At 33.6% G+C, this 17,955-nt stretch overlaps 1 protein-coding gene across 2 annotated transcripts; it reads left to right on the forward strand.

Annotated features, from left to right (window-relative positions):
- Positions 1-431: 431 nt before the first annotated feature.
- On the forward strand, positions 432-1,821 carry LOC141710859 (uncharacterized). 2 transcript variants are annotated; one of them, XR_012571098.1, is made up of 4 exons: positions 436-562; positions 770-857; positions 1,343-1,407; positions 1,624-1,821. XR_012571098.1 is itself a non-coding variant. In XM_074513373.1 (3 exons), exons 1-3 carry the CDS (start codon positions 770-772, stop codon positions 1,771-1,773), a joined length of 303 nt encoding a protein of 100 aa, XP_074369474.1. In that variant the 5' UTR covers positions 432-769; the 3' UTR covers positions 1,774-1,821. The 2 variants fall into 2 exon arrangements, 1 of the variants encoding a protein (XP_074369474.1); XM_074513373.1 differs by having other exon boundaries at positions 432-857.
- The last annotated feature ends 16,134 nt before the right edge of the window (positions 1,822-17,955 follow it).

Consider the following 17,955-nt stretch of genomic DNA (forward strand, 5'->3'; position numbering starts at 1 on the left):
TTTTACAACTTGCTTGAGATTTAGTATATGTATTTACTTTAGGCTTGACTTGCTGGTGAATATGTAGTATGAAACTATAAATCTTTCTAATTTACTCCACTTGGTATACTTGAAAGGCTTTCACCACCAGTCTTTCATATGTTAAGGGGTCTATGTGATTTACTACTTTTTGTTCACATGAATCAGGGATGAAATGCTAGGGTTGTATTTTTAAATCTCTTTATAAAATTACTGCAGCATTTATCCAACTGCCCTTCCCTCTATTTGAACTAACATACAGACCTCAATTTACAACATATTTTGCTTAGCAAAGAAAATGGTAGTCCTGTGGATTGTATGGACAACAAATGCAATTATGAAAAGATTGAATCATTGTGAACCAAATGAACGAATCTGTCTCACTATTAAATTTATTCTTTCAACGACATAAATTAATGTCATTTCTGGTTCAAGAACTCTAATATGTATCCAGTTAATTATCCAGAGCTTGTACTTGTATCATTTTGCAATCAATGTCTCGCTGTGCATCCTGGCTGCTTTTGTCACTTGAGATGTTGGTTCTGTAAGTATTGCTTAACTGTGACAATGATACCTGGATTAGTTATGGGTACTATTTACAGTGTTACGCTCAATTTGAGAAGATGTATATAGCCCTATCTAATATATAAGTACATTCTCTGTTTTCTTATGCTCTCACTGTGTAAATACCAGTTGATTTGTCTGGACTATAGAGATAGCATTGCTGATAGCATGTTCATGTATTATACAGATGTATGCAGTTTTGCTGCCGATTGCTGTATTCAACCTCTTCTATATCCGGAGAAGAAGTGTCTATGACCTGCACCATAGTATTTTAGGTGGCTACATATTGATTATATAATCTCAGCAGTTAAAGATAAACTGCTCTTTCATCACCTAGTCAATATCCTACTGAAAATATTGTACACTGATGATGAGCTAATGATAAATACTCATTATGTAGGCCTCTTATCCACTAGACTGATAACTGGTTTTATTAAGGATTCTATTAAGAACACAGTTGGTCTCCCTCGACCTGATTAGTTTATAGGAAATGCTTTATGAATGTGGTTTATTGATGACTGGACATTATTGTTGGTGTTTGACACTCACTGTGATTGTCTGTTTAGATTGTTCAATATATCTAAGATAAATATAATTTGGAAGCTCTAGCTGCTGCTTGTTTGATGGTTGCTTTTTTATATACAATTCTGCAAACACACCCCTTATATTTATCGGTAGACATTAAATCCCCTTTGTGTTTTCTTCAGTTATATTGGAACCTAATTTCAAACTTTTCACTCTGTTAATTTTTCTGTATCAGGTTTTGCTATACGACTAGAGGAGGATTCTGCTATACAGAGGATAACATATTTGAATTTGGTACAGGTATTAGTGATATTGTATTCTCAAATAATCAAATAATAAAATTTGTTCACACGGTAATAAGATTATTTTATATCTCTATTTCTTTTTTTATGAAATCATATTATCATCTAACATAAACTTTTTATTAATTCTAGTTTATATATCAAATGTTCTGCAGTAATGATTGATATTATTTATTTTTATTTTCTGTCTAAATCATCGGCACCATTGAACCAGACGTACACATTATCGGCCTGCACGGTTGATTTGCTGCTCTTTGGTTTGATCATGCAGAAGTCAAACTCTTCTTTAGTTTGTCGGAATTGGGTTGATTGGCTAAATTGGATGGAGTTGTCGGAATTTAAGAATAGGGTACTTAAAAATTAGTATAGTATAAGTTGGCTAATGGAATACTTGTATTTTATTTGAAATGTATGTATAGTATGATATGAGTAATATTTTGGTATTAGACTTGTAATTTGGATGAATACCTTTATATTTCGGTTTGGATGTTTTTTGTTGGGATGTTGCATTGTTTTGGTTCCCTATGGCTGTAAATAGTACCAAGATGGCATGCAATTTACAGAACATTAACATCACAATGGTACATGTAAACCGATGTAAAAAATGTATAAAAGACATCATGTAAAATAATATTAAATGAAAAAGAACTAAAAAAACCGATGTGAAATAGTCATTTGACATCGGTTCTGAAAAGAAACATAATATATTTTAAGTCAAATAACATCGGTTAGAGAAATTGGCTGATGTTAAACAAAAAGATTTAACATCGGTTTCATGAAGAAAACCCATGTCCTATCCATCATTTCAAATCGGGGGCTAACTTAACCGATGTCTGATCAAATATTTCACATCGGGCAACTAATCTAACCGATGTCTGATCTAGCATTTCACATCGGTTTGTTCGTAAGAATTTTAATAAATGGCGTTTAGAGCTTGTAGATTTCATGTTTTAATGGATAAATACCTCAAAATATACCCATATTCAGCTAGAAATACTGAAATATAAGCTGAAATTTGTTGCAAAGACATCACATTTAATCTTAAAACCGATGTATAGCACTGTAATAGACATCGGCTATTAACCGATGTCAAAGGCTGATGACATTTAACATCACACGCGAAGACATCGGTTCAGATTTTTTTTAACATCAGTTCTGAACCAATGTCTGATCCCATATTTCTAGTAGTGATCAGGCATTCTACTTTTGGGAACCAAATATTGTATAATTATAACTTGTGGCAGATAATGGCAATTAACTGTAAACTTATCAAGTAGTCATTTTGGGTTGTAATAACTTTTAAATTGTGGATTCAAGAACTTGTACTTATTTCAATTTCATCTCTGAGACTATAACGGGTTGTGATGTGTGTTAGTGTGGGGTCACAAGCATAAGGTTATTTATTATTAATTAAGTTAAGTGATATTGTGGAAAGAAAGACCGTGACGACCCGGATCCCCGACCCCGGATCTGGGGGTGTTACCGGAACCAGAAGTAAAAATTTTGGTAGATAGGGATCACATAAAAACTTCTTTCGAGGAATGGGCCAGGCTTTCACCTGATCAGGTAAAAGAAGCTTTAGTCATTTTGCCAATGAAACAAAGGTTGCATCTTACGTATGTTTCAAAATCAAACTTATCCAATTATCCATCAATATGTAACTCAGAAATGCGTTTCTCGTTAATATGGCTTAACGACAATGGTAGAGGTAATGTTTGATTTGAGTCATCTTAAAACATATAAGTTGTTAACTAATTGTGCAACATTATAAGCCTTATCATTAAAATAAAATAAAAACTATTGTTTATTTAATTAAAATGAAAACCTTTCTTGTCCTGACAAGAAATTGACTTAATGTATCCCCTAAAGGCAGGCACGTAATAACAATTTATCAAGTTCTCAATCTTGCCTATATAGGCAAAATTAGGTATCGAGTTCCTTCAACTAGAGCAACAACTTTTGCTCCAATTCTAACCCGATACCTGAAGCTTGACCATTGCTAGTCTTCTTTTTAGATCTTCCAAACAAGCTCGACAATTTAACTTCCAGTCATCCCGTTATTTCCACAAAAATGACAATCATCTCCTTTAGCAACACCACTATCAGGCTTCAAAAGCCCTTTGGGATTGGACTTTGGCTTGGCACCGCATAAGACCAAATCTTCACCTTACCTATCCATTTTCCTTTCCTATTTGCATTCTATGTGTACATCGTCAATATGGACGTAATTCATGCCTTTATCGTGTTATTTTTAGCAGTTCTAAACATGCTTAACAACTTAGTGAGTGTTCTGTCTATCTCATTCATTTTGTTCTTAAAAATTTAGAATATAAGTTGTTCAAAGATTGTTTGATCAAATCAAGCTGAGTCTCTAGACTATTCTTGAAACCCAAAATATCAAGGTACATATACCTATCATCTTTAGAACATGTGGTCCAACCGGATATCATTCTCCCATTAATGCAAAAGTATGGTGCTTTATTATTTTCAAATCTTTCTGAAAAGCCTATCCTTCAAACATCCTTTGAAGGTGATCAATCATATCATAAGCATCATTATGCACTTGTTGCTTTGAAAGCTCAACACTCATAATTACAAGCATGAGACATGAAATATTAGTTGCATAATTAATTTTCTTCTTGTAAGTATTTTGTTCTGCACATGTTTTATTCTCATCTAGAAGAAATAAGGGAGGGGTTTGAGTGACATCCTTGAACCTGAGGACAATCCTCAAGTTCCCATGTCAATTGAGGAAATTATTTCATATCATCTTGTCCTTCTCAAGGAATATTACATAGAGAAATTATTTGTGTTATTTGTCATTTGATATCTACAATATTAAAGTGCATAAAATGACTTAGTCTACAGATGATCATTAAATTATGTTCAAGTGATTATTCATATATATATACACACAATATATATCTCCCACTATTTTTATCAAATCAATAGCCCTAACTATTAATTCGGAAAGAATATCTTCTATATCCTTTCTAGTGAGCCAAGATCCATATTTCACCATGCATTAGGTCAGCTTTGGCTTTTCTATCAAAACATGATTATTTAGGTAGATAACATTTATCGATTATATCAACTATATAACTCTTGGATAGCTTGGTGAAACAACATTTGTTCACCTTTATCTAATAAATCTCGCCAAACTCTATGCCTCTAAGTTCACAATCCTATTGTGGTAACTTATTTAAGTCAAACCCAATAGTGAAAAGTATCAATATACTTCAACACATTTCCTACGATAGATGGGAGTACTTCGCTTTGGCGAACCCACTCCTTATCGATCTAGGGTTAACGCATTAGACTTATTGGAAGGCATCCGATCAACTTAATATTAACTTTAGGATTTTGTTAATTTTAAAAAGATCATGATCCCATCATAAAGAGATTCCTAATTTTTTCTTGAATAAAATACTTTAAATCAATATTCGTCAATGGTTTGATTTCCAGGTAGTGAGGGAGTCACAACGGTCTCTCTTACATGTTCAAAGAACTCGCTTTTGACAAAATTGCCCAATATCAGAAATAAAGAAAATTTGTATTTTATTCCGTGTTTCATAAACACGAGAATCTCATAATCGTTTGTACATTTTAAAATCTTGAGTCGTTACAGATTTTAAATTGTTTAGCAAGCATGGCATGAGTGTTGCATCTAATACATACATCCTTAATCTAATTAAGCATGCATCTTAATAAACTACTCTACACATACATTCATCATATGTGCATATATATGTAAAGTGCAATAAATAAATGTGGTTGGTTATGGATTCATCATATGTGATCTTTATCAAGCTAATGACAAAGATCTAGGTCAATCTAAGGTGGAAAATAAATACAGGCTAACTATTACATGTCTTCTTTCTTGTATTGCTTCCTTGGATGGCCTCCATGTGGGATTACCCTTGATCTTCAAATCTTCATGTCTTCATGTAAATTACAAGAATGAAATACAAAAATTAATCTAATGAACTTACAAAAAGAACTCGAGTTACATTCGAGATTTAAAAATTACAAGATTAAATGACATGCAAGCCGTATTTAAAAAAACCAAAACCATTAACCTAAGGTTATAAGCCATAACCATCCACCATGCTCAATTAACACATAAGAACATATTAAAAAACATTATATGATCTTAACATATCATACCCATCATGATCTAATCATAAAAACAAAATATGGAAAAAATCAAAAAAATCAGAATCAAATTTTAAAAATATTAAATCGCTGATTACAGGGTCTTAACGATGTCAAATGCCTTACAGATAAGTCAATGATATAACATAAGTTATCATTTTCGTTCAGACGCTTGATTCCATATAAAATAGCGTATTCGTTTTCCAAAATCAGACACCTGACCCATATTTCAGCAAATTTGCTGCATCCGATTCAGAATCGTATCAAATACGATTCATATAATAAGAACAAACACAAAACATGTATATATCAGTATATATATAGATTATATAATCATCCTATGATTACACAACTCTCATGAATATCATATATTCAAAACATATACATACATACACATATATAAACATAACAACATATAAAACATACAAAATCGCATACATAACAGTCATGGAATACTGTATACATGTTATCACCATAAAACTAGTAAACACATAAACGAATTAAACACTTTTCGTAAGTAGCTCTGATGCCATTGTTGGGTTTCGAGCACATAAACACAACAGAAACAATAATTAAAAAATGTGAAAAATCAGATTTTTCGAAACCCACCGCAGGATCCATGCGAAAAATAGTTATTTAATTCATAGATCAGATTGTTTACCTTAAGAAGCTTTACAAATTGGTTGACTAATGGAGATCCAAAGCTTGTTCAATCACCATGCATCCCGTTCTCGCGATCTACGATCTATCGGTATCCACACGAATGTTTGAACGCAAGGATTGAATGTGTACTGTCATAAATTTTAAATCTAATTTAAAATCGTAAACAATGAGCGACATCTAATAATACATCATTGCTACCCAAGTAATAATAATTGAATCGGTGATCGATTAAACCTTTCGTGAATAATGTACAATGTAATATAATCCCTTTAACCAAATATTATAGATTAAACTAGAGGCATGTAATGTGTCATCCTCATCAATGTTTAATCCAGGTTTCCTTGATCAATGAGTAGACTATCATATCAAATCAATATTTGAGCGTGACTACGCATTTCATAGTCTAGCTCACACAAGAGGCCAATAATATCACTCCTAAAATTGGATAAATCCCATCTAGATCATTCATATTTCTCATACGATTCAATATATACCCAATGTCCACTTTTATCATTACCTGGTCAAGGATAACTTTTAATAGAATCAATGTATATTAATTCTCGTATAGAAATATAATGACTTCAGGTCTAAGGACCATTACATCATTATCACTGTAAGAATTACTTATGACTCAATAGACATGTAGAATCTCACATTGGGTATGTCCAGCACCATGTACATATACATATGCCTGTGTTTTTTACTTTAGTATCACTATACCTATGATCAATGAGATGTGATCATCAGTCAACAAACACTCCAGTCTTAATGCATTATTATTGTCCCTTAATAATAATACTCGACTAGGGACCTTTAGGAATATTGATAATATTCTCATAATCTCATTCCTAAGTCACGTACTTAGGGATATAGAATTGCATATCATATTCGAAGGACATTTATTAATTTAACATGTATATCACAGTAAATTAAGAATTAATAAATTATAATGGGAATAATCGATAGAACATAAACATTATTAATCTTAATGTCTTAAACTAAAACATCATAGTGTTGTCTCTAGGGCACAAACACTAACTCTTAGTACACATGAAGCAGCGAGAAATGACATACAAGTCTAATTACATTCCAATGTATATTCATGAATTTGGACATTCTTTTGATATGCCTATTTGAGGAGTCTAGGTAGTTAAGTCTTTAGGAAGAGAAGTTCTAACTTTCAGTACTGATGGTAAGATAATTGGATTTCTGGAACTGGATGACTTGGCACTTGGAGAATCTAATCTGCATGATCTCAGAGTTGTTGTTTATTAGAATGATGAATTAACAGAGGAGCTCAAGGATATTAAACATAGAATGGAAATGTATGTGAGTGTGCTTGAAGGTCAACTACTCAAGAAATTCCTTGATGAAGCTTCTGACTATACTGAAGTTCAATATTGAAGATAAAGTCTGAAGACACTGGTTATAAGATTGATTATTTGTTTGTATTTCTGTATTTAGATAGTTTTGACATCATTAATTTAGAACTTGTACATATATTCTAAATACACAAGTTGGGGGATATTGTTAGAAAAAATTGATGATATCAGCTTATAAACTATCATAGTTTATTATCGGTATTTGATATCAGAGTTTAGCAGAAGTGACGCCATCAGCATTTGTCATCAGCATTTGCTGATCAGTAATTGACATCAGTATTTGATCACTTCAGCTGAAAGTCAAAAGATATCGGAGAAGGAAAGGATTGCAGAATACAAGTCGGTGTAGGACTTTACTTATTATAGCAATCAATACATGGATATGTTTTAGGATTCCTTATTATAATAGAATAGGGTTCCTTATTGATTATGTAGCTGTGTAGTATATAAGCACATATTAGGTTTACACTGTAGTTATTGCGAATTGATATATCGTTTTATGTAACCTAGCAGCTCTCAAGGATATCTGTTCATCCTTTGAGAGATTAGATTTGTAATTAGTTTTTATCAATTAATACAAAACTGTTTATACTGTTGAGTATTTAATTCGATTTGTCTGCATAAACTGTATTCACTCCCCTCTACAGTTGTATCAAGGACCTAACATTTTTAATATTTCGTAAAATAACATATTATTTTTATAATGGCTCCAAAATTTACCCCCGCTTTCTTAACTTTTCTTCAACATAGTTCATTTTTTTAATCTCTGTGTCTAATAATGATGTTAACAACCTATGGGACGGTGAGAGTATATGATATATGTCATATAATGATTAATAGTGAAGTATAAATCGCACATATATGTATATATAGTTTATTTTATTTTTTATTTCACCGAATTCAATATAATATTTTACCATTTCATTATGTTGGAATACGAGCTTAGATTGATGACAAATAAGAATGTAGGAGTATGTATATGTGTGTGTATGTCCCTGTATTAATATATATATATATATATATATATATGTGTGTGTGGAGATGATCAAATGGAAACTAAAAACTAATTACAACCACTAATTTTTTAAACTCAAATTGATATGGACCACACATTTAATTTAGTACGTCACTCTTCCTTGACTTCCGTTTTCACTCCCTCCCATTAATCACACCTACGTCATTCATATATACATACATATATTTAGGTATATCTCCGTTAATTTTCTAAAAAATTCTGACGAAATGGTAACTGGTTATACCCCCCTCGTGTTTTTTCCTCCTTCATCTGCACCTCCAACGAGTTTAATATCACCTGATCTTTAATTCTTACCATTACATTAATTACAGAACCATCATCTTTATTCGCCACGTCAACTACAAACAAAATCTGTAATAACCGTTTTTTAAAGATTACATATATATGGAACAAGCAAATTTCATGATTTTCATATCATAAATTCATGTCGATGGATATACATATTACTGATTTTTATTGTATAGAGTAATGAATTTTATTGTATAATCTAGTGATTTTCGGTGTACAAAATAGTGATTTCCGTTTGAATGGAGTAGGTAATAGTAATATTAAACGGAAGATATAATAATGACGTTGTTTGTGGTAATATGTGATCATCCTATTAATATTATGTTGCTTATTTTCCTAAATCTGGTGATTTTATCTGGATGTGAAGATGGATATGGTGGCACCCAGAGTATTGAATAATGAGACGAAACATATTTGTGTTTGTTGATGAACATGAATGAAAGTGTTTACATCGGAGTGTATGTATATTGGGCTTGGTCGGGGCTGCTTTGATTCAAATGGGTTGGGTTGGTTTCTAGTTTTTATTTTAAATTGGTTTGTAGTGGAGTATCCCTATATATAAATTACTAATAATGGGTGGATTCAGCGGGTAACTCTATTTCCTGAGTAACTAGGTAACTCTAACTCTAACATCACGTTGTTCACGTCCTTAAATTGGTTCTTCAGTTTTTTTACTAGCACGTTCTTTTACTATTTTCTTTTTTTTTATTTTCTTTAATAATGTGTATTGTGCTAAATGTTTTTTTATGTATTTTTCAATTGATTTTTTTGAGTAACACTTATTTTTAATTAATATTCCCTACTTTTTATATGTATAAATCGTACATATGTGTAAAAATAATTTGTTTTATTTTCTATTTCATATAATTTAATATAATATTTGGTCATTTCATTGTGTTGGAGGATGATGTTAAATTGATGACAAATAAGAATAGATGATTATGTATCTATGTATATATGTGTGTATGTGTATGTATTTATCTATGTATGTATGTGTGTGTATATGTAAATGTATATATATATGCATATTTGTATGTATGTATGTATGTATGTACGTATGTATGCATATATTAATTTATATATATGTATATATTTATTGTATATGTATGTAAGTAATAATTTATGTATGCACATATTAATTATACAACAATTAATATTTTTTAATGAATGAATGATGAGGTGAAATAAATATTATATAGATAATAATGTAAGGGTATAATCGTCATATTTATAAACTGCTCATCAAAACCCCTGTTGTTGCATTATATACATAATAAATTGAGTCTATAAAGAAATTAATATTGAAGCAAATTTCAACATCTTAGATCCCAGGTAAAGATAGTTCGCTAGGTTTGAAAGTAAGGCACGCTTGGGAGGATATATGTGTATTGTTATGGGACACAAATATTTTCTGTAAAGAACGTTTGGGCTGCATATTCATGAAGTTGCCCCATTAGCTACTTTTGATTTCAGAGAGTGTATTATCTAAAATAAATAGTAGATAAATTTTTAAAAATCTCACTATATTATCTAAATTATCTTAATTTATAAATTTTCATTTGGTTATAGCAGGATTTAAGAAAAGTGTATAAAATTTCATAAAAATATTTTTAGTTCTCGAGCACAAATTTTGAGGTATATGTTTAATATTTATTATGACTTTAGTGATTAATATGATATCCTGTTAAGTTTGATGATTAAAATGCTATATGGCCTTCAGTTGAGTGACCACTTTGATATTTAACCTGTTTTCAGTACATGATTAAATGGATCCAATTTAGCTCTGTTTTGTACCTTCACTTACATTTTTATTGAGCAGATTGTTAGGTGTGTCAACCAAAATAGTTAAACATGTCAAATTATCACAATTATTAATATATATATATATATATATATTATATTTTGACATATCTTAACAATATTTGCTCCAATGATTGGAAAACAATTTGTCAAAATATTCTGTATTATATTTTTTAGAACGAGATAAGAAGTTATATAAGTTTGGTATAAATATATGTATTTTTCCCATTTTGGAGAATGCTAAAAGGTGCCAAAATTCTTTGGTTGGCACCCCTAATTCTCGAATAAGTGGTCAACCGGAATATTATGTTACATTACATCACATTATATTTTGACGCTGTGTTACGACCAGTACTTTCGTGTAATATTATTTGTGGATTTGGTATAATAATAAAGCCGAATAAAATATATTCAATGATTGTACGTTTGTGTGAGTGAAAATTTCTGTACTATAAATTTGCTTTATGTAGTATATGATTTTTCAAAACAAGAGTTTATTTAATTCCTTTATTCTTGATTTATAAGGAATATTCTAAGCATTGGAAAATTTTCTTTTAAAAAGTATTTTGTTCACAAATTGTGAAAATGATTTTAAAAAGTCTCTAAAAATCCAAGTTATTTTATGGTATAAATTTTATAATTTTTGAACTTGTATTTTATTTTATAAAAATAAATCTTTAGAAATTTTATTTGTTATAATTAGCAAATTACATAGCTATCCTTGCATGCAAATACTCTTCCATTTAGCTAAGGGGCAAGGAAGACATTTCCAACCCCAGACACTTTCATTCTACTAACCAAGTTACCACTTTGTCCTTGCATGCAAATCTACCTAACTTTAGCTAGAAGGATACTTGTGTCATTTGTTAAATCCACTCACTTGGGGTCAAATCAAAAGCATAAAAACCAAACAAATATAATTACCACTTCATTTTTCACTCCACCATTCCACACCTCCCTCCTTCTTTTTCCCCTCCTCTCGGCTCTCCCCTCTCACTCTCGGCTAAAAGTCGAAACCCCCTCCCCATTTTTTTTCTTCAATCCTCAACTAAGCTTCCAGTCTTTACACAAGTAAATGTTACTTCCCATACCATGATCACTCATATTTCAAAGAGTTTTGAGTAGAAAGTTTAAGTTTAAAAGGTTGCATGTAAAGGTTTTAGTGAAACTCCAAATACAATCTTGATTCTTATGGATTTAAGGTTGTTTTTGAGAGGACTACAACGAATGGATAAGTGCCAAGTCTTGAGAAGGAAACTCTTGATGATTAAATGGCCATTTCCTTCCAATTCATTCGGCCATGACCATATGGGAGCCGAATGAATGGTCCTTGAGATCTTTCTTGTTGTTTTGTTCAATTTTTGCATGTTTATGTGATAATGACTTGAATTTTGTGGTGAAAATTTGATAAAACTCCTTGCATGCTAAGTGATCATCTAGGTATATCTTATGCTAGGCTTGCATGTCAATTTTATGATAGAACATATGTAGAAAATGTGTTGTTTTGGATTGAAAAACCCGAAGGCATGCATGCATGTGGAATTCTCTTAGTTTGTTGTAAGATTTTGATCATTTGGAAAGATTTTGTTAGAGAGCCTTAATTTCAGTAGTAATAGTGTGTTAATATTGATTTATGCTTCTTGTTGCATGGTAATAATTCATGGTTATCTTTTATAAAAAAAATATATACCTTGTTGTTACAAAAGCATGAAGATTTGTGAGTTGTGAAGTGTAGCTTCTTTTGTTTTGCCATAATTGTACCTTAGGTAAGGATGATCTCACCCAAGGGTATTTTGAGAATAAGGGAGTTAGTTCAGTAGATTACCATGTATAAGTCTTGGTTTAAGTATTAAGTTGTTGTTAGTTGAGTTTGTCAAGTCAAAAACCTTGGAAAATGAGAGTTATAGTTTCTGCAGAAAATCAGTTTAGTATCCTGAGGTTTAGAGTGAGTTTTGACCATGTCATTGATGTGCACTTTGAGGCCCAAGCTACCAGAAGTTATTATTGGGAGTATATAAAAGGTTTTAGGAGTTGGTTTGAGGTTTGCATGTCATTTGGTTAGGTGCCCAAGTAGAATAACAAAATTTGTCCAGCAGGGGACAGTTTTGTTGCAACTTAAAAATAGGAAGATTTGACCATGTCAAGGGTAGGCCCTCATTAGGCCCTATTGGGCCTTAGTTAGAGGGAGTGTCAGAGAAGTTTTTCCAACCATAGTTCATAGGATATAAGTTAGAACCATGTGTCACAAGTTAATTCAAGTCAGGGCGTTTTCTGCCCAGAAAACAGGGGAACCTTGGACTTTTAGCTTAGGCCCAAGAAGGCCCAAGCCAGGCCCTTGAGCCACCTCAAGTTTGTGAGATGCCCTTAGGTCAGGAGAGTCTTTTGTAAAAGTTTTGAAGGAAAACTTGTAGTTTAAGAGTGTCTAATGCACTCAAGAAACTATAGTTGTCATTCTGAAATTTGCACCAGTGAGCACTTTCACTTATCACATAGTTTTAGAACACTTAGAAGTGAGTATTAGGTCGACCACCATAGTTGTAAGATAGTATAAGGTCAGTAGAGCAAAAGGCACAAGTGAGGGTCAATAGGTTTTGGATAATTTAGGAAAGGCACATCGAGTTAGGAAGCCAAAATTAGAAGACCTTGTCTAGTTTAGCGACCAAGTGACTTAAGATATGAGTCGAGATCATCCAAGCCTAGTGTTGCATTATGGTATATATGGTGTTATTTGGTGTTAATATATGATATGTGAATATGTGGCTATGTGTGTACTTTTGTAATTTAAAAGTGAATAAAAAATTAAGTGCGTATAGGCCTAAGTGCCATCCGTGTTTAAATTCGGGTTGTAAATAGGTTAAGTTAGTGAGAATATATTATAATGAGGATTATTATTTATGTAGGATCTCGAGACGAGGGAAAACTTGCCATAAAGGTCGAGTGAAGCTCCAGTTGTTGCTCCTACCAGTCAGACCAGACCTGCCTTTCTCAAGGCAAGTGATTCAACTTGACCTTCGTATTTACTGTAAACAGTTCATATATATCAATGCAATTATCCTGAGTTATTTGATATGTTTTAAATCAAGCGTATCTTTCGTTTATCTTTGAATTATATAGAAATGCCATGAACCCTCGAGTATGTATTGCAAGTAGTTCAAAAGCCTTTTCATGATAGTTAAATGCCATGATAAAATGAAGAGTTGATATATTACTTGATTGATCCTCTTGATTAACATGCTGATGATTCCTAAGTATTGATATCTCATCCTGATACTTGAATCCCTATAGAACCTTACCTTGAACCCTGAAAGTCAGAAACTTATCAAAGTGATCCCTCATTGATTGATACCCCTCTTTCTTATCTTAAAGCTTGACAACTCTGATATATCCTGAGCTAAAGAATCATTTCTTCGTACCTTAACACCCATAGTATTTATGAAGCTTATCTTTTTAATGATCCAACACCTGTACCTTGACAAGAATCCATTGCTTTAAGCCCAATTTGGCACTTCCTTTCATAATATCCAATAGCCTCACTAAATTCCCTTGTCCAAACCTTGATACATGAAAACCATTCAGATACCCTAATAGAGTATAGTTTTGTGAATCGTGGCCCTGAGATTTAGTACCATATTTCCCGTGTTTCGAGTTGATCTATAATCCCTTAATAAAAAAAAATGTTTACTGTTAAAAGAGATTTTGTTATAATTCGACATCAATTTTTGAAATAAATAAAATATGGGTTTTCAGTCCCAAAGGGGGATAAATGTTTTCCTTGAATAGTGGATCTGGACTGAGACGCGAGTCCTTTCCACACTTATATTAGGCTTAAAAGTTGCCTAGGGATTCCCGTTAATATTTTAGAACCCAGCGAGGTTCGGGATTACTTCGCGACTGATCACAGGCTGTAATCCGTAGCGTCATAAAATGATTTTGATTAAGACATGATTTTAAAATTGTTTGATACAAGCAAAATGATGCCATCTCACATAGATTTATCTCTCGTTATCATTGGTTATGTCTTTCCATTGTCATTCTTAAAGGTATATCTCGATTTATGTTTGTATCGTACTGTTAGCACTTGTTGAGCATTTGGCTCACTTCTTGGTTTACCCTGATATTACAGCTAGCAGCTATGGTTAGATTCAAGCAGACTACCCGTAAGACCTGTGATGCTGATGCTGATGTTCGAGCTCAGGTAGAATAAGTAATAATAGTTTGTGTGAGGACTCGGTAATTGTAATCAGATGTAATAGTTGGTAGTGTTGGGATGTTCCAAACCCTAAACTGTAAGATCTTGGAGTTGGTTGTTTATTCTTTCCTTAAAATGTTGTAATAGCTATATTTATTTTGCTGTTTAATTTGGGGGTGTGACAGGTTTTGGTATCAGAGCTACGGTTTAGAGTCCCTGGACAACCCAAATAGGTTATAGGATATGTGTGTAGGTTATAGATAATATGCGAGAGAGTAGGTTAAGTAAATTATTATTAATACTCCTCTTATTGGTTGTCAGCAAAGGGTGCATTCCTCGTCATCCTCTGGGTTGGACGACACTATTGCTTTCACAGTGTATGCTGAGTTGAGGCGCGAGTTCGACATGCTTCAGGGCAAGTACGACCGACTGATAAACCGACTGAAGAACGTGTATCCGGACAGCCGAAACTAGGAAGGAAAGCCCAAGGAGCAGATGACTGCGAGACTTGAAACCTTGGTTCAGTACGTCAACACTAAGCTTGAGGAGATGCCAGCACACCGGGACCGTACCAACCAGTATGTCATTCAGATGGTGGCGGATGAGCTCCAGAGCATTGTGAAGACGCTTCGAGAGGAAAAGACTACCAAGCCCCGTTCAGATGGAGTGGAGCCTTAGTTCTTTCCATTTACCTTTCATGTTGTTGTACTGTCAGACTCTGTGGAATCCCTAGTTGTTTCCGTTTTTCCTTTAAATAAGCCTGTTATTCCTAGAAACAGACTATGTCCCAATCCTATGTACTGTGACCCTTAAAATTTCAATAATTATGTTCTATTGTTCTATTTGCTCTCAACTGTTATTTTACGTTTTTATATGCATCATCATATCTGCTTAATTTGGAAACTTGACCCCATATGTAAATAAGAATTCCATGCGAAACCCTCGAATCATTTTATCATTCATATATGTTTTGACATAACTCTTATTTCAGGATTATGCCTCCCAAAAAGAAGAACCCAACAACCACATCCACCACAGACCCAAACATTCTTCGATTACTGGAAACCTTGCAACAACAGACCAATGCTATAGCTCAACAACAACTAACTCTTCAATAACAAATTGAAAACCGAGATAACCGAGAGCCACACCAACCACCTGAACCACCAGTACCACCTAGACAAATTGTCACTTTCAAGGCTTTTCAGAATGTGATCCACCTGTATTTCATGATACCACTGATCCAGTGATAGCTAACACATGGATCAAGGAGATGGAAAGGGCTTTTGAGTTGGTACAGTTAGGAGACGATCAGAAGACGCCGTATGCCACTTACTTCTTGAAGGGAGAAGTCATCTATTGGTGGGAATCAGTAAAAGCTATGGAAGTCACTCAGCAGGTTTCTTGGGAGAGATTTAAGAAGTTATTTCTGGACAAGTATTACCCTAAGTACATGTAGAATCAGATGGAGCTAAAATTTCTTGAGTTGAAGCAAGGGAACATGACTGTATTGGAGTATGAGAAGAAGTTCACTGAGTTGTCAAGGTTTGTGACAAAGTATACCAGAACTGAGGAAGAAAAAGCAAAGAAATTTCAGCAAGGATTGGAGCCTTGGATCAGAGATAGGGTGGCTATATTTGAGCTTGAAACTTATGCGGAAGTATTACATAAAGCTGCTCTGATTGAGAATAATGGGATGCAGTCAAGGAAAGAGAGGGATAACAAGAAGAGGAAGGTTCCATTTTATGGAGAAAAGTCTGAAGCCGGAAGTTCACAAGATCGGAATGTAAAAAGGATTGGTTTCCCAGAGGGCGGAAATTTTCAAAAGAAAGGAAATTTGGGTAAAAGGCAAGAATCGAATGGGAACAATCAGGCAAGCCAAGGGCAAGTTGGAGAAAACAGGTTCCAGAGGCCAGAATGCAAGCACTGCGGAAGAAGGCACCCCGGAGTGTGTAATAAGCTGAGCATGACATGCTACAGGTGCAATCAGAAGGGACATTTGGCGAATGAGTGTAAGATGCCGAAGCCAGGAGTTACGTGTTACAAGTGTGGGAAGACTGGACACATAGCTAGGGAGTGCAAGGCAACCGGACCAGTCAAAGCTCTGATGAATGTGGCAAGTACTAGTGCGAGCGTGCCAGCTGAGGTATTGGCATTACCTCCACCACCTACACCAACCCCGCAAGCAACAACAAGGACATTTGATTTGAAGATGAAGGATGCTGTACAGAATTCGGAGGTGATAGCAGGTACACTTTTACTCAATAATGTCAAAGCTAAAGTATTAATTGATTCGAAAGCAACAAGATCTTTCATATCAGAATTTTTTGTTGATAAGCTCCAATGTGATAAAATGGTTATGAGTGAGGTAGTAAATGTGGTAATTGCGAACCAAGAGAAGATTCCTGTGAATCAATTTTGTCCAAAGTGTGAGATTGATATTTCGGGGTATAAGTTTTCAGCCGACTTGATACTCTTCAAGTTGGGAGAGTTTGACATAATTTTAGGAATGGATTGGTTAGGAGAGAATAATGCTCAGATTAATTGTAAGACCAAGAAAGTGTATTTAAAGACGAAGAATGGAGAGAAGGTAGTATTTAAGGGGCAGAGGCAAGAGCAACTATTTCTTACAATTGTTCAGGCTAAGAAGCTACTTAGAAAAGGTTGTGAGTCGTTCCTAGCTTATGTAGTGGATTCAGAAAAAGGCAGCCCCAGCATGGAAGATATTCCTGTAGTTAGCGAGTTTTCCGATGTGTTTCCTGACGAACTACCAGGCTTACCACCAGATCGACAAATTGAGTTCGAAATCAACCTTGCTCCAGGAATGGAACCAGTTTCAAAGGCCCCATATAGGATGGCACCAGCAGAAATGAAAGAGTTGGCGAGCCAGCTACAAGAATTATTGGATAAGGGAGTGATACGGCCAAGTGCGTCGCCATGGGGAGCACCTGTTCTGTTTGTAAAGAAGAAAGATGGGAGTATGCGTCTATGCATAGATTATCGGGAGTTGAATAAGGTAACGATCAAGAACCG

Source organism: Apium graveolens, chromosome 3, assembly GCF_009905375.1.
Source record: "Apium graveolens cultivar Ventura chromosome 3, ASM990537v1, whole genome shotgun sequence".
Classification (NCBI taxonomy): domain Eukaryota; kingdom Viridiplantae; phylum Streptophyta; class Magnoliopsida; order Apiales; family Apiaceae; genus Apium; species Apium graveolens.